General features: G+C 49.0%; 2 protein-coding genes across 2 annotated transcripts in view; one reads left to right on the top strand and one right to left on the bottom strand.

Annotated features, from left to right (window-relative positions):
- POU6F1 (POU class 6 homeobox 1) overlaps positions 1 to 23,033 on the top strand; it is a 224,966-nt gene that overhangs the window by 5,025 nt on the left and 196,908 nt on the right. The window lies entirely within an intron of this gene.
- LOC142421160 (keratin, type II cytoskeletal cochleal) lies at positions 649 to 14,954 on the bottom strand. The gene is made up of 12 exons (XM_075525699.1): positions 14,834 to 14,954; positions 14,491 to 14,641; positions 11,892 to 12,078; positions 10,254 to 11,067; positions 9,253 to 9,461; positions 6,641 to 6,701; positions 6,026 to 6,121; positions 5,073 to 5,237; positions 4,807 to 4,932; positions 3,331 to 3,551; positions 2,764 to 2,798; positions 649 to 1,954 (listed from the first exon to the last, which is right to left on the bottom strand). Exons 4-12 carry the CDS (start codon positions 10,650 to 10,652, stop codon positions 1,767 to 1,769), a joined length of 1,500 nt encoding a protein of 499 aa, XP_075381814.1. The 5' UTR covers positions 10,653 to 11,067; positions 11,892 to 12,078; positions 14,491 to 14,641; positions 14,834 to 14,954; the 3' UTR covers positions 649 to 1,766.

Below are 23,033 nucleotides of genomic sequence, written 5' to 3'. Positions count from 1 at the left end.
GGCCCTGGCAGCCTCATCACCATTCTCATCCTGGAGGAAAGAGACGTTCTCAGTGACTACAAAATCTCTGCCTGGCCCCATCCCTATTAAGGCGATGCTGTCTGCAACAGCAGCTCCAGCAAGGGCATGCCCCGCGTCTGCACCATGGCCCTACGAGAGGGGCAGGAGCAAGCACAAATCACCCTGGGGTGAGCCCTTCTCACCCCACGCTGCCCCAAAAGGAGCAGGAATGAGTTGTCTTCATGCAGCAAGGCCCAGGTTCACATCTCCAAGCTTTGGTCATCTGCAAAAGAGGTGTCTCCTCCAATGTTTAGCTCCTCTCGGCTCAGCAGAAGGAAGATGGTGCTCGGGGAGGGATTGGTCTCAGTCAGTTTCAGTCCTGATCAGGGGGTGGGCTGAAGCCAAGTGCTTGACCAAAAGCAGTCCCATCATCCCACTGCCCGGACTCGGTGCAAAGCAGGTGGGTAAAATTCACCCAGGAATGAAAGACTGTGCAAGTGGCAAACCCTAAATCCTGACCCTGCCCACAGTGTGGCACTGCTCCAGGGGACATAGCTAGGAGCAGGCTCTGGAGATAGGAGGAAGGCGATAACATTGGACGTTTTCCAGAGCATCCAGGGCAGCACAGACAAGGAACTCAGCCGGGACTGAAGAAGCACGCAATAGGGAAACTTTATTAATGGCCTCATGACAAGGCCTCAGACCACAAAGGCATAAAACATCAGCCAAAGATACACTGCTAGGACGTGGCTGAGTATGCAATACAATTCAGTGTGCAGTTCCTTTGAGTTATTTATCTAACCGTTCTTCCTACTGCAGTAATGACCTAACTATTTTCCCTGGCATGTTTAAGTTGAAGACACATTTTGGCAGGAACAAGTAGTTATTGTAATGATGCATCAACAAAACATGCTTTTTCTCTAGCTACAGTAAAGACACCAGGTATCACTAGATACGCTTTGAAATACAGGGTAGTAAACAGAGACACCTGAGGACGGGGAATGTTATCTCCCATTTTAGTGTGCTACGTATAATTTTAAGCAACTTCATACCCCTTAAGCTTTGGGCTTCTTTTAAGGAGAGGGAATGGGTCGGGGAGCTTGTTTATGAGTTACTTTACTATAAAGAACCTGAAAGTAAATCTGTCTGCATTGCCTTCGATAAGAAATCAGCTTCATTCAGAGGAGAACTGTTGAATTCCATTTCTGAGCCCATTTCCAAAGAAAATAAGGAGAAACCCAAACCAGTTTCACTGTTTTCTTCTTGGTATACTTTAAGAAAACAAACCCAGGCTGAAATCTTAACAAGGGCTGGCATTTTCTGAGGATCCTAAGGAAATAAAGTCTTCCAAATCATATTAAGAGGGAGATAATCTTCTGGTCTCTTTTGCAAAACCACAGCAGAAATGTGGAATAGCTTGCCACTCAAATGACTGCTTTGCCCTTCAAAGGGTGAAATCCAGCCGTGAGCAGGGGGTACGAAGCACACAAGTAACAAAAGCATTATCCTGCCTGCTTCACTGGATAAATTTCACCCTACAGGCTTGAACCTGCTCTCAGTGGAGTGGTTCCCACTGAGTTCAACAGTGCAGGATCAAGCCTTAGGTGTGACGTGGCAGGGTCAGGTACTCTGGTATGTCTTATTCCAATTCATTCATCATTGCAGAAATTTTGTAGCCAATTTGTCCTATAAAAGGCAACAAAACTTTTCTTTCTATGGTTTCCCTCCTTCCATGTAATGGGTACCGCTGATCTCCGTTCCTGTAGTTACTTCCTGAAGCTTCTCCTGCTGGACGAGGTTGTGGTGATGATGCAGGATTTGGAGCCACCCCCGGAGGAGAAGCCGAGCGCTCCGCTGCCCATGCCTGCTCCCAGGCTAAGGCCTCCTCCAAGTCCTCCTCCCAGAAATCCACTGGAACTGCCATAGCCACCTCCACTGCTGGAGCTGACCACAGCTGTGGCACAGAAAGAAGCAAACAAAACATGAGCGCCAGGGAACTTCAAACCCAGTTTGGCACCCTCACAAAAACGGCATTTTTAAATTGCAGGAACCAGATGAAAACTATCTACAATCTCCTGCAAAACACAGGGCCTAGGATACTAATCTCTTGTTACGTTTTGGCCCAGAGCATTTATTCTGTGCTAAGCCAGATGCATGTGAGGGTTGAGCAGCCCACCTCCTTCTCCATCACTCAGTCTGGCTCAGGACCCCCGGCAGCATGGAGAACCCTCTATCATACACACATTCAGCTCATCTCTTGGTGCACCAAAGAGACTGCGGGCATGTGGTTCACCAGCTATCAGTGGCAATTAAGTGGAAGAACAGTAGAGCCACTGGTTTAGAGCTGTAGACAGCGTCTCCGAGACACCAGCATCTGTCCAACGTCCAGGCAAGGTGAGTACACGATGCTGCCCAAGCTAGAAAGACACTCTCTAACGTCACCTTTGCACTAACTTCCAATCCAGGCAATGCCTTTTCTCATTAGTACATCTTTCTCCATACAAAAATGGGAGGAAAGAAAGATCACTATTCCCCCAAGTTAAATTTCACACAGATGAGTTAGAGCTGAAGTCTGCCATGAAGCCAGCAGCACTATCAAATTCTGTCTCAGGGGGCTCCCATTTAAGAAGGGGGCTAACTGGGTTGCAGAAGCTAAGGCAGGGCACTATAAAGCTCCTGCACGTGGACCCAGCTGGTCACCACCTGCATTTTATAATAGTTACACAGAGCCATGTGCCTATAGAAATTATAAAATCAACTCACAGATGTTGACGTTGCCAACTCCATCACCAGCCAACCTGTTGGAGAAGAAAAACACAAAGGTAAAAAGGAAGAGGACGGGTTAGACTCTGCATTACTCAGTATTCCCCCAGGGCCTCAGCGCTGAGGATGAAGACAATGGCAGTGAGTTATTACTGCTGTTGTAAATAATTCAGACAAGATAAGTGTGCCATCCAGCGCTTTGTTCTGGCCCTACATTTACAAGCTCTGTTATCACCTGGCACGGGCTGAAAGAGCACAGAAGCTCTGTCCTAATTCCCTGGGGATTTGAGCCACTTGGAAATTTTCTGCCACAGTATCGAACATACGATGGAAAACAACTTTTTTCTTCTTTGCATATTTTCACCAAAAGTACCAAATTTTCACTAGAACTTGTTAGTTTGGCTCTTCAGCCAAAGCATTTTCAGGGCCAAAAATCAGTTTAGAAATGCAAGGTCTTCTCTTCTGTATTTCCTTGCAGAAACTGGAATTGGGCCCTCACAATGTCCCCAAGCAAAGGGAACAAATGGCTGGACCCTTCCTCACATAAAACCCACAGGTTACACCCACCTGCTCTCCTCGCCCTCCAGCAGCTTCCTGTAGGTTGCAATCTCTATGTCCAGGGCCAGCTTGACGTTCATGAGCTCCTGGTACTCACGGAGCTGCCGGGCCATGTCCTGCTTCGCCTTCTGCAGAGCTGCCTCCAGCTCCTCCAGCTTTGCCTTGGCATCTTTGACAGCTAACTCGCCACGCTCCTCAGCTTCAGAAATGGCTGCCTCCAGCTTGGCACGCTGCAGGGACGGAGCGGAGTACGTCGGTGGGCATCTCACCTCCTTGGTGGAGGACACTACTGCCCATAGACCTCTGACATCTACTGGCCAGACCATCTCTGTGTATCTGCAGAGCCCTGGAGCCATCTGCTCAACTTAGATCCCTAGAAGTTCACATCTACACATTTTTTTGGGCACTGGATACAGATCAGCCTGCAAAGGAAGCTCATCTCATCTCCTCCCAAAATACGTTCTTCTGAAAGGCAGACCCCATGTCTCTCCACTGGCTACATTTTCGGATGACTTTCTTCAGGTGATCCTCAGCTTCTCAGCCCACCCACACCGCACACAACAGCACAACGCTTAGGGTTAATGCAAGCTCAGGTTTTCTCTCCTATTATGCCCCAGAGCTTGTTCAGAGCCAGTTGGTCTCCAGCAAGCTTTGATGTGAGGCAAGCGTGGACTCGAGCAGACCTGCAGTTAACAAACAATGCAGACCTACCCCAAAAGCATCCCTGTGGGGCCACATCAAGCTGGCAGTCTAATGCACCCTCAACTGTGCCCCCTGCACCTCCAAAAAAGCCCCATGTTTGGCAGGAAGGGCTCACAATAAACACATGTGCTTTATACTCTCATTCATTATTCAAGGGAGCTGCACTGGGTCAGCTCTTTGCTTGTAAGTGTGTGTTGAAGCCTCCCTGCCCTGAAACCAAATAAATACAAATGGATGAATCACAATGGCTTATCTCCAGCTTTGTGCACACTGGTTATTCATAGCCAGTTTTCAGCCTCGAACATGGTCTGAACCACTCATTGGTCTGGCTTTCACCAGCCGTTTGATAAAGTGATAACGGCCCCTGGAAAAAGCAAACAGAACTTGCATACAGCTGAAAAATTCTTTTCTATGTGCTCAAACATGGTGTTCCTTTCTGCAAAAAGGGAGTGGACAAAAATCCCAGAAGGAGGAGGGTACAGGGAATGTGTGTGGCTGGGAGGCCACACGCAGCCTTGCCCTTTGGAAACATCTCTGCATCACTCCCCTTCTGTGCTCCCAGATCGCTGGTGGACTTGTTCTCACCTATAGTTCAGCTGCCTCTCAGCATTACATTGCTCACAACACAGTTTCTCCCTCCAGCAGAACGGACATCTTTTGAGGTGAGCATTGCAGCCCCCCCCAAACTGCTTCTACAGATGTTGCGTTACACCCAGATCCCTGGCATGCTTGTTGCTGCTAAATCCACTGCTCTGCAGCAGGAGAACAAGGGCAGCTCCTCACCTGGGCCTTTGCATTTTCAATTTCACCCTGCAGCCTCTGGATCATGCGGTTTATCTCCGAGATCTCATTCTTCGTGTTGCGCAGGTCATCTCCGTGTTTCCCAGCAGCGACCTGCAGTGCCTCGTACTGTGACATAAAACAGTATAAGAGAAAAGGATGGAGTCAGGCTGGCAGTCAATTAGCCAGCTAAATCTCTCCCGCTCATGACGCACAGGATACATGTACTAACAGAAGCTGTAACTGCCTTTATCTCTCCCATAACTCACCTTGCTTTGGTACCAGGACTCGGCCTCCGCCCGGCTCCTGTTGGCAATATCCTCATACTGTGCTTTGACCTCTGCGATGATGCTGTCCAGGTCCAGGTTTCGACTGTTATCCATAGACAGCACCACAGAGGTGTCAGAGACCTGGGCCTGCAGCTCATGAAGTTCCTGCCAGTTGTATTAAAAACAATACCATTAATCACTGACTTTTAAGGGCCTCTCTTTTGGAAGCCAATTAAAGAGAGAATCTGAGAAGAAAAGGGAAAGGGAGGCAGATAAGAATTCAATCAAAGCATTCGTTAATTAGAAGGAAACCAACTGAATCACATCAACCTTGCAAAGCACAAAGTAACAAACAACAGCAGAAATGGAGCTACTTCTTATCACCCACATTTTGACAGCAAGGTTAGTTTACCCCACTCCTGAGATAAGAACCCAGCATGAAATGCTAGTCTAAGAAGCTTGAGCATCAGCTTCACAACAAAGCGAGGGCCAAATTCCACCACCTCACCCAAGGATGCAACGTGTCCGGTACAATCAAACTCTTATCTTGCAAGTAATGGGTAAGATAAAGGTGTCTGGGACAAGGAGCTTTCCTTTCTTTCTCTCACACAGCACAGACACACACAAGCACACACCACCCCTACAGCACTGGCTATAATACATTGGTTTTCCTTGTTTTCACACTAACAGCATCAAAAAAATAATGCATGTCCTGGCTATGTTTGCAATAAATCCATCTCACATCCCAGATAGGGGGAAATCACTGTGACAATTCACAGGATGTGCGCTTTACTTGCAGGCTTATTTCTGCTTATGCAAGGGAAGACTCCATGTCTCTATCACCTTTCTCGTCTCTGGAAACAGCACATTAATTTTCTCAGTCACCGTTCACTCTTCTTCACTCACTGGTGGTGCTACACTGCAGCAGCCACAAGAAGCAGAAAGGACCTTACCGCTTCATAGAGAGACCTCAGGAAGTTAATCTCATCCGTCAGCGCATCCACCTTGGCCTCCAGCTCCACTTTGTTCATGTAGGCAGCATCCACATCCTAAAAGAGCAATAATCCATTGAGATTGCCATAGCTTTGATGACTAAGTCCACCCAGCCTTTGACAGCTTCAAAAGCAGCCATGACCCCATCAAGTTCCCCAAGCTGTCTGCTCTCCATGTCCATCTGCCCACCCTCCCTGCCCACCCACCATGTCCTAAAAATTATCTACCAGTGCACTAAATCTTGCTGGTGTGCAGATCCCATATGTTCCGTAGGGTCCCCTGGACCTGCGTTTGCAAGTCCACTGTCAGCCTGGACAGTCAGGGGAGGCCTTCGGAAACATCCCAAAGAAAGATATAGCCATAATCTATGATATCCATGGCATCTGGCACTCCTTCCCAGCTTCCTATAGAGACTTCAGTGCCTACACTGAGGTAGCCTTTAGCCAGAAATGAGAGCTGTAATTCTTCACCTGCAGGTCTCTAGGCACAGCTGTGGCAAAGAGAGCGTAGGGGCAAAGGGTGGAGAAGGGCTGAAACATATATAATCAGTCCCAGCTAATATCCACGGCACGCACCTTCTTGAGCACCACAAACTCATTCTCTGCTGCTGTGCGCTTGTTGATTTCGTCTTCATATCTGCCAGAGAAAGGGGATTGGTGTGAAGTTAGAGCCAGCGAAGAGTTACCCCGATTGCTTTCTCTCGCCCTCCCTTTCTCTGTTTGTGAACCACCTTGGCAAAGCCTATGACTTCCCCAAGCCAGCCAGCCACAGGCAGAGGTTGCTGTACCGCTGCAGCATGTGTATTATTTGTACAAGAGGTACCGGCTGTATGCCACAGTTCCAGGGTACTATTTGGATGAGCTGATGCCCAAAAGCTATTCTGGTCCACACTGCCATGACCACTAACCTGGAAAGCATTTCTCATCCATGCTTTCCCACATTCATCAAAATTCACTGCACTTAAGAAGATTTCTGCTCCTTATCCTCAGTCATGGACGGCTGCGGGATGGCAGTCTATGTCCTGAGGCTCTCAGCTTTTTCACTTGCCCCTCGAGAGAGCAAATACAAATGCAGAAGAGATGCAAGCAGATTCAACAACTTCCTCTACCCTGATCAAAGCACCTGCTAATGCTGCTTTCACTGTGCATTTCCTTATTACAGACATTTGAGAACATTTTGCAGGTGTCAATCACATGCCACTGTCCTGGTAAGAGCTGAGTGCAATTATTCTCATTCTGCACAAAGTGGCTATGCTTCAAAGTCACACAAACTGTCAATACTGGCTACATCCTTTCCTCAGGTGTTCACCTTTAGATGTAATGAGCTAGATCCTCAGCAGATAAAAATCATGCTCCATTGACTTTACAGGAGTTCACCGATTTGTACCACTTGCAAGCCCAGATCTCAGAGCCTGCCTTACACCATTCTACATAAGCCAACCTGCTGAAAAAAACAGCAAGAATCTGCTATATGAATCCTGAAAGTCATCCAAGGAACAGAGCAGGAACCACCTTCTCTGGCTGTTTTGGAATTGCTGTTGTCAAAGTTAGAACACTGCTCTGTTTACTTACACAGTGCCTGCATGGCTAGCACTGTAATTTGCCTTCCAAAGCATGAGCTACTTCACTTTCAACAGCCTTCGTGTACCTTCCCTTCTGCTCTGCACTGAAAGCTTAGCCATCCACACTGGCATAAATGGACGTTGTCCCTTTCAATGTCAATGAACTGCATCCATTGCTATGGCAGAATAACGTATGCCCTGGAAATCACATGATCGTGCTGCATACACGAGGCTGCAGCGCAGAATGGATAATCAGAGATAGGTAAAAAGACCGAATTATTCTAGAACCGTTTGTCAAATTCCTCATTTCCTGGGTGAAGCTTCACCAAGCCGGTCAACGAACTGACAAATCATTCCATATTCTCCATTAACTCCCGAGGCGCCTTGGGAAGCCCAGCGCACTATCACACCTTGGCATGCTCTGCACCAAGCCATGCGGACAGCATGGACACAGTCTGCTCCTACCCTTGCTCACTCTGAACCGCACCCTTAGTCAATGCAGTTACTGAATAAAGGACCGAATCTCATCCCCTGGAGTCTTGTGCACATAAATCTTCTTTCCTACCCCAGATGTAAGCTGAGAATTACTGTGTAAATTGGACATATGAAAAAGAGGCAACAGACACATAAAGAGTTAGTCATGTTTTAGGTATTCTACTTAGAAGATGAGATTTTCTTCATATAAATGGGGAGAAGCAGGTTCTGAACTGCAGTTACTACATCCTCACTCCCTCTGCTGCAGTAGTATCTTAGGCTCCTAATTCCTGCTTCCCTTCTCTCAGCACATATAAGGTTTGGTTTTACATGGACCTGTAAGCTGGAGGAATAAATACGCACCTGTGCACCTTGCATTCATGTGATATGCAACTAAAATTAGGGCTATAATTGCTCTAGGCGCAAACCAGCTCCCTGCTGCTGCCTTGCAGAGATGCAAAGTACAACTGTGGATGAGCCCAGAGTAGAAATAACTGAGCAGGGTCGGGGGAAACATCATTACCGTGCAGGTCCTTGGGACCCACTGGCTATTGACTTTCCCTAAACACGCCCTGGGGATTATCAGATCTGTTTGTTTCCAGTTCCTGCTTGATCCAGTTTGCCAGCTTTTTTCTTTCTTTCCTTTCTTTCTTTTTTTTTTTTTTAATTAAGGGCATTCCCCTGTACAGCTGGGCTGGGCACAGGCTGGGACAAAGGCTACTTTCTTCATGGGACTCCTCCCAAGCAACATGATTTGGACTGAAAAGGCACTTAAAAATTGCAGGTCACCTGCTCTATTACCTACCCACACAACGAGCAGCAGCTCACCCACTGCCTGCCAACCTGCTGAGGTCCCAAGGGGTTCCTACGGATGTGAACGGGCACATCCAACCAAAGTACAAAGCCACCCCTGAGGAGGCCCCAAAGCAAAGCCAAGAGGTTGGAGCCACTGAAGACCACGTGGGAACAAGGTGCCAGGAACAATGAGCGATCCAGGCAAGAAGAATCCAGGCAGCTTCCCTGGACTAGACACCTAACTCACGGCTGGAAAAAAGTCTCCCTCCCGAGCAGAAAAGCTGGGCACATCTCTGCCAATCTACTGACCAACCTGCCAGCTCAACTACACTGTTAGATGGGAAGATTATACATTACTTGGTCTTGAAATCCTCAACAAGATCCTGCATATTCTTCAGTTCGCCCTCCAAACGCCCTTTGTCATTCAACAACCCATCCAGCTGACGTCGCAGGTTGTTGATGTACGTCTCAAACATGGGAGCGATGTTACTCCGGGCAGTCTTCTGGTCCTGGAGGAGGCTCCATTTGGTCTCCAGAATTTTGTTTTGCTGCTCCAGGAACCGGACCTGGAAAGCAACCAAAGGGTCATTTGTGAAAGTGGGAGGAAGGGGGGGCTGACACTACAGAGTTTGGATCTGGGGGGAAGGACAGGCTTTGGATGGTATCTGAAGAATTTATATTGCTCATAGGAAGCACCTAAACTCTGGAGGGTGATAAAGACCAGGAGGGAGCACTGCTACTCTGGGGCTTAGCTTATGACTTTAAAGCTTTGTATGAATTCAAGCTAAGCAGATTCTGCTTGCCTGACACTTAACAGAAGCCATCCACAGACCTCAAAGTCAGCCAATTACTCAAACTCCAGGTCTGGATTCCTTGCATTTTGAGGATGCCAGAGCTGAAGTTTACACAGGACACAGGATCAATTAGTGCAAGACAGTAAAGCAACAGAGGTACAGGGCAGTGCAAACAAACCCAGCAAGCTCTGACTTACGTCAGGACCTGTTCTACTGGGACGATTCCTCTCCAAGAGGCCCCCTCCTCCCTGAATTTGGTGGTGGTGTGCTTGGGCGCAGATTTGATCTTTAAAGCCTGCACCCACATTATGGGCAATACCAGCTAAATAAAGGGGGTACCACGCGGGCCTAAGCAGGGCAAAACCCTTTACTGACAGCAATGCAAGCAGGGCTTTAGTAAGAGTTATTGGATTGCAGTAGGCAAATCACACCATGCTGCTGAGGACCTGATCCTGAGCCCATCTGTGAATCCGCCACTGGGTTAAGCGAGCTTTGGGTCAGACCTGCTCTTAAGCAGTGTCCACAGAGCTATCGACTGATATCTATCGACTTCCAACACCTCACCTTGTCAATGAAAGAGGCGAATCTGTTGTTGAGTGTCTTGATTTGCTCCTTCTCCTCCTTGCGCACCCGCTGGATATTGGGGTCAATCTCTAGATTGAGGGGCGTCAGGAGGCTCTGGTTGATGGTGACCTCCTGAATGCCCCCAGGGCTGAGCGCCCCACTGAATCCCATGCCTCCATAGCCGTATCCAGAGCGAACGCTGTAGGAGCTGCTGCCTCCAAGGGAGATCCGCTTGTTGGTGGAGCCGAGGTTGTAGAGGCTAGAGCTGCCAAAGCTACCTGCCCTGCCTAAGCCGGCACCCCCTCCTAATCCACGGGTCGAGGAGACGGTGCTGACCCGCACTTGGCTGATCCCTGGGATGGCTGCAGAGCGAGAGCTGAAACTCACAGACCGGGACATGGCTGCTCCAAGGGTGTTTTCAGTATCCCCCAAACCTTCAAAAGCTCAGGGAAGCTGTGCTGGAGACCAGGGAAGTGAGCAAATTCTCCTGATTGCTTCTCCTTTTATCCGTTAGAAAAGCTGGGCTTGGCCCAAGGGCAAAAGAGGGATCATTTTACTGCCTCGGAGAGCTGGGTGTGCCTGGCTGCCTTCCCACCCTCCGTCAACCTGCTGAATTCGAGCAGGCGAGAAGGGAAGGGCCAGGACACACCTGGCGCCGTGTCCCACACTCAGACCTGGCTTTGTTCTTGCCTCTGCCACATGTGCAGCCGAGGGACGTGAAGCACGCGCTCTTCTGGGCTCCCTTGGCAGAGAGTTGTAACAGGACAGGTCCAATCCCCACTTCCTCAAGGCTTCTCCATTCCTCTCCGCTTGCCTAAATGGATGTTGAAATGAGAAGGGGGGAATACGCATTGATTTCTAACTCTGTTGCAGAGCAGGTAGCTCCCTTCTGCAACAGCAGAAAGGAGATAAGGGGCCTCAGCTTAGCGCCAGGTCTAGTTTAGTTTAATATAAACCAAAGCCAGCTGCAGCCTTGGACACGCACATTGTACTCTGCCAGCAGCACCCAGTGAATCTGCGCCATGCAGGGAAATGAGGGCATCAGAAGGCAGAGAGATGCCGCAGCTACTCCTGGACACGATGGTTTTGCCTTCTCTGTCCTGTTAGCGCTAAAATAAAGGTGCTTTAGGTGGGCTGCACCCTGCACATGGAAATACCTGACGTGCCAGTCCGCACTCAAAAAGAGACAGGACAGGTTTCTGCTTAAATTTCTGGGCTCCTATGCAGAAGAAGCAGAGACAAAACTTAGTTTTATGGGCTTTCTGCATTTTCAAATAGCCTTGAAGGGACAGATCTCTTTACTATCTGGTCGTAAATCCTCCATGAGATTTCAAAGTCTGGCCTGAACGTGTCACCCTTCAGCTCTTCCCCTCATCAGGACAGCAAGATAATGCTGGCTACATATTCTGACCACAGCCTATTAAAAATATGTACTTCCTTCTCTGCAGGAAGAATACAAGTTGGCTGGAGATCCCAGCTACTAAAAGGAAATTCTCTTTTTGAAGGAGGGAAAGGGGGAGATCGAGCCAGACAGACACACGAGGCAAGATTCCTCCCTGCCCTGCAAGATGGCTCAGCTTCCACCAGCAAAAAAACCCCCAGCCCATTGAGTATAAAGTAAACTTGCGTGTTACGCACACCCAGTTATACTTGACCTGATGGCTGATGTAGACAGGCCAGGGTTCATTTCATCCGTACGTAGCTAGCAACAAGGCAGCAGCCTCCAGCTGCTTTACATAGCTCCAGGTCCTCCTGAGTTCAGAGACAGAGACAGGCCGCGCTCTTGCAACTCCTCTGGGTTGTCGTGAGAAGACAGGGATTGAATCTGAAAGTGTGATTTAGAGTCCTACAGTCAGGCAAGAATAACTCTCACCAAAGTAAGCCCCGGCTGCTGGATTTTATCAGGTTGCATTCCAGCCTCAACTCCTTTATATCAGCAGACAGGGATTTTTTGTACAACGCGACACACAAACCAGAAAGCAATCCAGCCAGGTAAAATACTGCTGTCAAACCACCATAAAAGCAAAACTGATCTCAGCAGCCTCGGCAGTAAGAGAACCGAACCGGTTTGCACTATCAAGGGCCAGACCAATCAAAAGCCATTTTCTAATCTTAATTACTGCCATACAGCACCACTGATTTTAGGTAAGGATGAGCCTGTCTTCCATACAAAGTTCAAGCTTTCTTTTCTGTACGATTAGCAAGCCAGCCAATGCAGGAGAGACTCAGGAAAGCCTCATTTACCTTGCTGCGATATGCTCCCCAGCTCCCAGTGCTGCAGCTAGTCAGTTTAGATCCCCTGCACCTATCACAACCCATCCTGCAAGTGAACGTTCCCCATTTAAATCCGGTTTCAAGCAAGTTTAAGTCAGAGCAGGATCCCGCGATCCACAGATGTCACAAACAGAGTTTGCTTGTGTTGTCGGGATGCCATGGTAACACTGCATAGTTTCACAACCGCACTGACCGGTAAATACTTCCAAGCCCATGCGAATGACCCCCAGGGATTCAGGTTTGGTGGCACAGAAGACACTGTATTGACTGGTTAAACACCCTCTTGGGGAAGCGATGCTTTGACATTGCGACTGCTGTGCTTGGTGTCACAACAAGCCAGCCCAGTCCCTGCACACACGGGAACAGTCCACCACTGTGCACTGACACTCACAAAGCCAACGAAAGAGTCACAAGCGATAAATCCCTCCATAAACCCTTTAGTAAACGTAGCAGGCTCTCAATTCCAGCGCAGAAAGGGGGTGGGGGGGGTGGAAATCAAATATCATTATGACCTAATAGAAGAGGAATAAATCTTTGCAGGCGAGCAAAATTGTGTGTTAATATGTTATTATGCTGATCAATGTCAGCCTCTTGTTTCCACATCTTCTGTCGATATCCCATGGGCTATCTCTTGCTGTGTGTTTAGATTGCAGTGTTTGCATTGAAAGCTTTCTGGAGCAGGGAGTGCCCTTAGGTTTTGTGTTTGCACAGTGCAGTCCTAGTTTGTGATTACTGCTCCAAAGTGCTTCGGCAGTGAGTCATAAATTAATTCGCGTCCTAACGACAAGCAGTGTTTTGGCGGTCCCATGATTGAGGTATTGCAAGAGCACAATGGGGCTGTCGGAACGACACTGTCAAGCTCTTATTCTTGCTAATAACACCCAAAAGCAACACCGCGGCACTTGCACCCAGCACCCGCAGCCATAAAACTGCTGTGCTGAAGATTCCCCCCATGCTGCAATCACAGCTCCCCCTTTCAGGATCTAAGTAGCCTCATTAATAAAAATTTCCAGCTCATCAATAATTCCTGCGAATACAGAGAGATTGCTCCAGAGGGAACTTGTTCTCTTACTGTCCCAAACGCAGGCACCGTATGACAACAATCTGATGCACAAATGCGCCATGTTAGCATGAGATGGCTATCTATCATGAAGTTTTATTGATTTGTTTAGTCCTAATTCCTGTGTCACTCAGGCTATAAAGCTCAATATTATGACGCAGCTCTTCAGCCTAGTATCTCAATGACAGGAAGGCGACGGCTTTCCAGAAAGGCGACGGCTGGCTGATTTGAAGGACTCGTTTGTTCCAAAGGTTGGTACCTCGGTACAGTTCATTGCCTTGCAATAGGAACCCTCTTGCTATAACTCAGGGCCTTACTTCCAATTTGAAGTTGTTTAATTGGTGTCTTTAGTTTCCTGCCACTGCCCACTTCCAAAGCACTTAAATGGCTCTCTTGAACCTGGTATGATTCTCCTATTAATGTGAAGTCACCACCCTCTTAGTCTTACATTGGATAAACTGAATGGGCTGAAATCCTCGCATCTTTCATAAACAAGTGGCTTTTCTGAGGACTTGAAATCACTTCTGTGGCCTCTCTCTGCTCCAGTGCCCTTGGCACACGCATCGGTATTGTTTGTGCTGCAACTTCATGCAGCTTTACACATGGAAACCACATTTTGCTCTCCACTCTTACAGCCCTGCAGCTGTAACAGCCTCAGGTCTCAATCAGTGCTAGCGGCTGGGATGATGGGTCTCGCCTAAACTACACCGTGTCTTCCAGCTACACCCCTCCTTTTTGCAACAAAGCAGAACAACCTTAATATTAAGGGGGGCGTCACGAGGACCAGTAGAAATAGCTGGACGCAGCTTGCCCAGGGTAAGAGCCAGCTGCTATAGGCCAGAGCCAGCTTCGCATTAACAAGGCTTCCGGCAAGCTCCCGTCCCTCCAGGAGCTGCATCTCACCTTTCCTCCTCCCTCTGCCCGCTCCGCTGAGGCTGGGAAGCTCTCAGCTGGCTCCTTGCTGCCTGGGCACTCCTGGGAAGCTGCCTGCCGTGTAATCCACCACTGAGAAACACCTCCTCAAGCTCAGAATTGGCCACGCTTGTTCCGTCAGCTGAAACCCAAAAAGAGCATCAGTCTAAACCCCAAGGTGTTCAGATAACAGCACAAAACCACTTGCCAGCACCTCCAGGAACAACTTGGACCCCAAAGGAGTTGCTGCAGCTGGAATCTCCCCCCCCAACGTTTTCCAGCTGCTCAGCACAGCAATGCAGCTCCCCTGCCCCACAGATTGAGCCCCACATGCCTCCTGTCTTGTTTGCAGAAGGAGCGTTTACACCCCACGTGGCGGCTGCAGCAACGGGAACCTCTGCACGCTGCCATGAGCTCCTGGACAAACAAGCAAACCCAGCCCATGCAGATGGGCTGCAGGGATCCTTCCCGGGGACACAGCGCGTGGCGGGGCACCAGCTCATCAGAAAAGCTCTCTGTGCCTGACGCATGGTGGAGGCATTCAAGCTATGGATTTCCCCCCCCTGCAGCCTATTTTACATGCACCTAAAGCTGTTTTCTTTCCCCTCTCCCCCAAATTACAAGATCCTATGATTACAAGAAATCATGAAGGAATAACTATAAATATAGTTATAATTATGTATAATCATAATTACATGGATAATTTCTACATGAAAGTTGAGAGTCGCTCCCACAGCTAAAGCCTTAAGGAAAAACAAACAAACAAACAAATTAAAACACTACAGTTCTCAGAGCCGAGGTGAAACTGCCAGCCCTGGTAACGCCAGACTTGGTTTTTCTGGAAACGGCACGTCTCGGAAGAGAATGGAAAATCCATGTTCTGTCCCCACAAAAATCACACGCGACTTTTGAGCCCAGCCTGTTGAATCTGTCGGTCTGTTCAAGTTCCTAACATGATCTGATCTAACCTCTGCAGAGGCTCACGTGGTACAGAGCAGGCACGCTGGGTCAGATCGGAGTCCATCTATCTTGAGCCAGTAATACACTCTGGCCAGCCCCAAAATACAGGGCAATTATAAAGTGATTCTTCCTCTGGCCATTATTTCTCCAGCCTCCAGCTGTTTAACCCTTCCCAAGTTAGAGGTTTCATCTTGACCAGCACGTTTAACCGCTGCTGATGGTCCTCTCTCCCCATTATTGGTCCACTCCTTGGTTAAACTCATCCCTGCTTGCGACAGCCTGCGGCAATGAGATTGCATGTGGCATGAGAAGATCTTCCTGTGTTCCTGTTTTAATTAACTCAATTGCAAACTAATGTGCCCATTCAGAGCAGATGGAAACCGTGAGGTCATTTCACTGCAGTCAAGGGAATGCCACCAGTTTATAGGAGGTGAAATACAACTAGTGCAACAGTATTCAGCATTATTACAGGAGTTTGTGGGCCTGATTCATGCCTAGGTTAAAGGATAATGCCGCAAAGTGAATGGAGCAAGGAAGGAGATAAATGATGTAGCACAGTCATCAAGGAGAAGTGCTCTTATCAGAATTTTGTCTCATCTGACACAGCTTGGGCAGAGTCAATGGCACGATGCCACTTTACACCAACTGATCCTTCATCTCCACGTCCAGGAAGGATTAAGGTCTTACTACCCCCACGATACTAAGCATCCAACATGGCACCCATCCTAATTCACCCGTTTGTACAGCCCTTGGCGCAACGTAATTGTGGACAAAGACTGGGTTTCTTAGTAGTTACCACAACACAAATAACCATCTTCACGCTGGTGACTACACTGCTCCACAACCTCTGGCCCCAATTACGAATTCCAAGATCTTTCGCAAAAGCAAAGCTGTCCAAGCAGATCCGTTGCCAATAAACGCTCCTAGGGAAGAAAAACAACAAAGAAAAACACAGAACTGTATGCGGTGTTTTAGAGATAAACTGTCCTGCAGGCAGGAAGTACGTGGGAGAGGAAGGAGTAAAACCCGTATCACCTCCCTCCACTCCCTACGCGCACGTGACATGTTACCAAACGTGTGGCTGCGAATATTCATTTGAATCTTCAGGCCACTGGATTGCAAAAACTCCATCAGATTCAGCGTGAACTGTCCTCCTGCTACAGAGGGTGGTTTGTACCAGCCAGGGTTTCAGGGTTTCCAAAGATGGTTTCTCCTGGACAAGCGCCGGGGACATCCACAGCGGGGATGTTTTCCGTGTGGAACTGCAGGAATTTAACGCATTCAATGTGTAAAAATGGGAGCTTACAGGATCTACCCAAAACAGCTCAACTTTGGAACACAGGTTTTGTAAAAGGCGGAGAAGCAGAAAAGCAAAGGCAGAGGACCTAAACCAAAGAGGTGTAGGACCTCCTCCCAGATGAGTCACTGTCAGAAGAAGAGAAGGGCAATAGAAATTCAAACCATTAATTTGTTACCAGTATTTTATCACGGCTATAATCACCAAGCTGAGATAGTTATCTCTGCTTACAGAGGGGCCAATTCAGCTCTCAGGGAGACAAGGGGTTTTTCCTACAACTGCAAACAGGGGAAATACAGAAACAAGGAGAATTGTGCTCCCAAGATCTGGGCTTCAGTACTTCCCACCTGCCTGCTGTCACACCAGCCAGGTATTTTATCTCAGCATTTATATCTCAGCCAGCAAGACACACTGCTCCAGCATCCAGCTTTTAACCCAAATATGACAGAGCTGGAAGCTTCCAAACAAAAGCAAAAAGGAAGGCACAACCCCCCCTTTCCTCTGGTCTTCTCCCAGCCTGGGACTTGGTATCAGGTTTTACAGTACGAGCAAAGGGCAAGACTGCAGCCTTGGACCTGATGGGGAGCCAAGCCCTGGGTGCTGATGGCAGCAGAGGGTGTGGTAGGTCTGTGTCAGGCACCATCATAATCAATACATTCAATGATGACAATAATAATTATCATTATAATTACCTTGCACCTGCCCACATTGCCTATGACATGAATGACTCTCTCCAGGTCTGTGGGAGGGGAGGGAAGATCAGGCCCAGCATTGCATGGAGCTGGGGCTACCCATGACCATCCTGCTGCTCAGAGAAACCTCCTCCAGCCCCAGCACCCAACCGCCTCCTCCCTACACCCGCCAGCACCCCAAAGCCACCTCCAGCCATCAGCTCCACTTGCAGCAGGTTTTCACGCTACACGAGGACAGCGTAGGAGGAGAGAGGCTTGGCAGGAAAAGGAGAAGAGGAAAAATAGTGCCAAGAGTGAGAACAGTTCTCCACGATGCTGAGGATGCTTCCTTCCCGCGTACCGTGGGCCGCACAGCCCCTTGGTGCAGGGGAAGAGCTTTACCCGGTATGAAAAAAGGCGTAAGGGCTCTTCAAAGCAGGACTGAGCTTCCAGTTTACGGCCTTCACCAGGCATGCGCCAGGCATGAATCAGTTGTGCAGAATTTCACCCCAGGAGTTGAAAATCAGGATGAATCAGATCTGGTACCAGATTTAAGAGGGATTACAGACTCGCTCCTGGGCTTAGTGCCGGTGTGGCCCTGACACACGCACACACGTGGGGTTGCGTGGGGCCGTCGCATGGGCACATGCAGCTCAGCCATGCCACGTCATAACTGTCCTCGCAAAGCCGAGAGTGCGAAGTAAGCGGGCAATTCCTCCCTCTGCCTCAAGGTGCTGACTTGGGCCCGTGCCTGCACCACGTGCACGCTACGAACCTGTTGAGCTACGCTACAGGGCACGCCGTTTGGTGCCAAAGTTTCCCTTGCAGACACGTCGGGACAGCAAGCAGCTCCCGACCGCACGCTGCACTGCTAAGAGGAGGCTCCAGGAGTTAACCAGCCCCCGGGGGTAACCCAGCACCAAAACCAGGCACACAGCAACTGTCCCTTTGCAGTAATTCAGGCACTGACCAGGAGTGGGCCGTGCCCTGCACCTCTCTGCCCGTGCTGCAGCCGGGTTGGGTTGCATCATTTGGGAAGTATGCAGCACGACAAACTGCCCCAGGAAGGCTGTGGTGAGGTGTAGCCATGGCCGAACGCCCACTTCGCATTTATTCCAGAAAGGGGTTGGTGGCACAAGGTGAAAAGTGGGAGACTGAGTTCCAACTCCCATAAGTGACCAGGAAAAAAAAATAAACTCAGACCTTTTGCCTGATGATTTGGGCATGTGGCCTCTGAAGAGAGCAGGCACAAGGCAGCCGCAACTGAGGGGGCAGAGAGGCACTGGTTCTCCAGCAAGGAGCTCCCACAGCAAATTGTCCCTCAGTTAGTCCTAACACAGCTGCTGCATCAAGCAGTGCCACCATCCCCTTCTCCCATTCCCACCCTCACCATGCTCCTGCTCCCAGCTTGTGGCTCCCACCTGATGACAAATGCAGTGGGAGCCCAAATCCCCGTCCTCACAGAGAACAAATACACCCAAAGACATCTCACCTCATGTGCCATCCCTTAAATTTCTGGGCTCACTCCCGCTACACTAATTTTAGGAGAGAAGCTGCTGCAGGCTGGGATTTCTCTGATCAGCCACCAATCCCCACCTTGGGGCAAAATGATCTATTTCTGCAATTCCCAATGCAAATGTACACCTTCTAACTATCACTTTGATGTCTTAGGTCTTTTTTCCCCCAAAAAAAGATTCCAGTGTATTTTAGCCTCAGAACCTGCATGTTGCAAAACGAGGTAGATGGCCTCATAAATATCCATGCAACCTCATTAAGGGCTAAAGGTTCGCAGTACCCACTGAAACACAATACATCATTATTTATGCTGCAAACCATGTGAGAATGACACACAATGCAGAAACAAAATGCCTAATTAAAAGTGACACAAGAGCACAGAGCCAGATTGTAATCAGAGTGGTGGATACTGGGTGCCGTCTAAAAGGAATGAAGTCATTTGCTCAAGTGTGGACTGAGAAACACTAAGCAGTAAATCCTCACACTGTGTGTCTCATTTGTGCTCTTTTTATAAGCAGGGACATTGAGAAAGGAGAAGCCATTTGCCAAAGTAACAGGCCGGGTTATTAGAAAGGGAAGTGGCAACCTTCAGGCTCCCAGCCCAGCTCAAAAGAGTGGGCTCAAAGAGTGGTTGGCACAAGGCCAAGCGGGGATGATGGACAGCCGGTGAGACGCATGGAGACAGACAGACTTTGCGACAGCCTTTAACTGAGAAAATAAAGCAGCGGTTCCTAAGATGAAGTAGAGTCCCTTTATTTGGGAGATGATACGATGCGGCTGCCTGGGGGAGATCTAGCGCCCAGCAGCTGCTTCCCCAGCCCTAGGCACGGACGGTATCACCCAGCCTCTTTGTACAATGGGAAGGGAAGAGCCTACAGCACCCAGCAGAAACAAGTGATGTCACCACCACTTAATTAGGCCTACTTATTTTTTTTCAATACCTGAAATTTCCTGGAAACTACGTGAGCAAAAGCGCAGCAGATGGGCTGGAAACCTTCCTGAGTGTGAAGCAGATGTGGGCACGTCCCTTCCTGCCTTCCAAACCCTTCTATAAATTCTTTGCAAGTGACGTCTATTTTGGGGGAAGTGATTTAGATGGCAGAGTTTTAGCTACTCACTGTTTCACCCAGAAATCAAAAAGGAGGAAGGAGGGAAGGGGGCTGGCAGGAGGAAGGGGATGTGGATGGCTCAGGGCAGGCACATAAAGGAATGAAAGGAGGTGAGAATGGAAAGGTGACACTAGAAGGGTGGATGAGCATGGAAGGAAGGAATAAGTAAGAGAGAGGGGAAGAGCAGGGATGGAGTGGAGTCAGGGGAGGCTGCAGAGCTATCCCCAACCATCCCCCAAACCAGGGTCCACAAAGACCCACGGTCTTGGGTGAAATTCTCCTGTCCCCAGCCACCGTGCCCCAATCCCAGCATGGGCAGGGTGGCTACAGCACTTCCCTCAGTGCCCATCCACCGTCCCTCAGGGCTGGGAAGGGTCAGACAAGGAGAGCAATGGCAAACCACATGCGTGCCCAAATTAGCATGCAGCCCTGTGGTCACTGGCATGTCCCTGGCTGTCCTACCACAGCACTGGTCTGGGCATGCCTCCAGCCCAGCCCAGCACCTTCCCTTCTCCACCGGGCACTGCAGAGATGGGCTGAGAAACAGAGCTGAACTGAGGCGTCTCTGCAGCCAAAGCCCCTCACCACAAAGCCTGTGACCCCGTATAATCAACCTATCTCCAGCCTATGCCACAGAGCAGGTAAATGCCTCTCCCGTCACAGTACGAGGGCCAGCAGCCAAATTTAACAAAAGCAAACCAAACATTTAACAAAATAGGCTTTTTTTTTTTTTTTTTTTTTTTTTTTTTTTAAACCTGAATTGAACTCGGTAGACTGAACCTGGCTCTCTGGAACCAGGAACCTGCAGCTGCTCTGCCTTGTCCTACCTGTGGCCACAATATCAGCCATTCCCCCACGATGCGTCATTTGGCTTAGCACGTACAGTTGCCACTCCAGACGCTCCTCGCGTGCCTGATGAGGCTTAAATAAGTCCTGCTGACCCACTCATTACCTCCGTGGCTCTCTGCATCCCTCAGCCCTGTCTCTGTCTTGCTTAACCTTAATCATTTGGATTCCTTGGGGCAAATGCTGATTCGTTGTTTATGCTTCATACATTATCCATACTTAATAAACAGCAATTACTTATAGAACCTTGATAAATAAATTATTCTACTATGCGTATATATATTGAGCCAATAACCCTAAAAGGTGATTTTCCAGATGGCTGGGATAAATCTCCATGTATCAAGGGAAAGGTGACAAGACTCTCTAGGTTTGTCTGCACAGGTTTAAGCACCCCCAAGCCACCGTGTCATGGTTTAAGCCACCCTGTGCCCTTCCCCAAACCTCAACCTGCCAACCAACCACACTGCAAACTCAAGGCAACACATTGCCTTGCTCCAGACATATCCAGAATGGGAGATCCTGGGACCACTCAGCACCTTCGGATGGTGACGACTCCATCCAAATGGATCAGGAGACAAGCTAGACCAGGCTGCAAGGACAGGCAGCAACACTATGGGAGTAGGACAACACAGCCATTTAGCTGGAGGTGACTGGGCCCTTCATCGCATCCTCCAGAGCCTTCTCCACCTTGGTACCACCTTCCTCTCGTCCCCATCCTTTTTCAGCTTGTTTTGCTGTGTAGCTAAGAAGGCTGGCGCCAATTCTTAAAGCCCGATTTTGGAGACCAGCCCATTCCAAATTGAACCAAATACCTGGCCAAGGAGGAGCATCGAGAACATCAGCAGGAAGGAAAGAAACACCCTGACTCAGCACTGCCTCTCCCACAGGGCAGGGAAGACCGCAAGAGAGAGAAACATGCAGCAAGGCTCTGGCTGCCACTGTTAAAGCAGCCCTCCCTTCTCCATCCTTGAAAAGACAGCACGGGGTGACAGTTTCTACACTGCTAAGTGCACCTACGATACCAAAGAGCGGTATCATTTCAGCATCAGGCCATTGGGCATTGCCATGGAGCAATGCCCTGGCTAGACTGAAATTAGGGTCCCCCTAAGACCCAGCACCATGAGCAGCAGTGTCTCCCCTTAACAGGGCAAGCTTGGATCCCCACCTCGCCCCTCTACCTAGCAGGTGGGACAACAGGAGCTTCAGCCGTGGCACCCAGAAGGGAGAGGTTAGAAAGCAGGTTAATCGTCTCTCTGTAAGCTCTTCCCACACATCCTCACATCACCTGCCAGCAGAGATGACCACTTGCAAGCACTTTCCTCAGACGGTTATTGCAAATTATACCCGTCCTTCTGGCAGGAGGCAGGACTTTGAAAAGCCTTGCTCATCTCACTGTAGAGTGGCCCCAGATGCTCCCATTGGAAAATGGCTTTCCACCCTGCCTTTCCCAAGCATTACGGGCAGCTTTAACCCTAAGACGTCATCCTTCTGCATCCTTCTGTGGCAGAATGATTCGTGCCCCCGCTTCCAGCACCTAATAGAGAGGATGGGGGATGTATAATACATGATGCTATACAGGAACCGGGACTCAAAAGGCACCAAGCAACGCTTTACAATTAGATCTGATCACCAGGAGAGTTCTTTGTGCCATTCTGCACCGTGAGATGCCATTTCAGCCAAACTGGATATCCTCACAGGCTGGATCCAGTGCTAGAAATTTCATTTCAAGGAAAAAAAAAAAAAAAAAAAAAAAGAGAAAGAATTGATACTTAGAGGAGAAAGGAGTAGGGATTGATGCTCAGGCAGATGTGGTTGCCGATGTGATGACCAGCAGTGCTTTCTCTGCAGCAGTGCCTCCTGGGATCTTGCAAGACATAATCGTGCAATATCTCGCCTAGCTCAGTGCAGAACACTGCTCCCAGCCGCTATTAAATTGAACTAGCCTAATTTCACCTCTACCTCCTTCCCTCAGAGGGATCGTTCCTAGGGAGCCATCACAACTGCCCTCAGTACCAGATGAAGCAAAAAACCTGCCAGGTGACCCCATGACCTGATGCTAATCAGGAACATTGATGTGCCTGCAACCACAAAGCCACAAACGAGCAGCCCACGATGAGACAGATAATCTCACCTCAC

This window comes from Mycteria americana, chromosome 26 (genome assembly GCF_035582795.1).
Source record: "Mycteria americana isolate JAX WOST 10 ecotype Jacksonville Zoo and Gardens chromosome 26, USCA_MyAme_1.0, whole genome shotgun sequence".
NCBI classification, from domain to species: domain Eukaryota; kingdom Metazoa; phylum Chordata; class Aves; order Ciconiiformes; family Ciconiidae; genus Mycteria; species Mycteria americana.
This window is presented reverse-complemented; position numbering and strand designations above follow the sequence as displayed.

Coding starts and splice junctions, on each gene's coding strand:
- LOC142421160 (XM_075525699.1), bottom strand. CDS start 10,652: ATGTCCCGGTCTGTGAGTTTCAGCTCTCGCTCTGCAGCCATCCCAGGG. Junction 4,933..5,072: donor AGTCCTGGTACCAAAGCAAG/GTGAGTTATGGG, acceptor TTTATGTCACAG/TACGAGGCACTGCAGGTCGC. Junction 1,955..2,763: donor AGTTGGCAACGTCAACATCT/GTGAGTTGATTT, acceptor TCTGTGCCACAG/CTGTGGTCAGCTCCAGCAGT.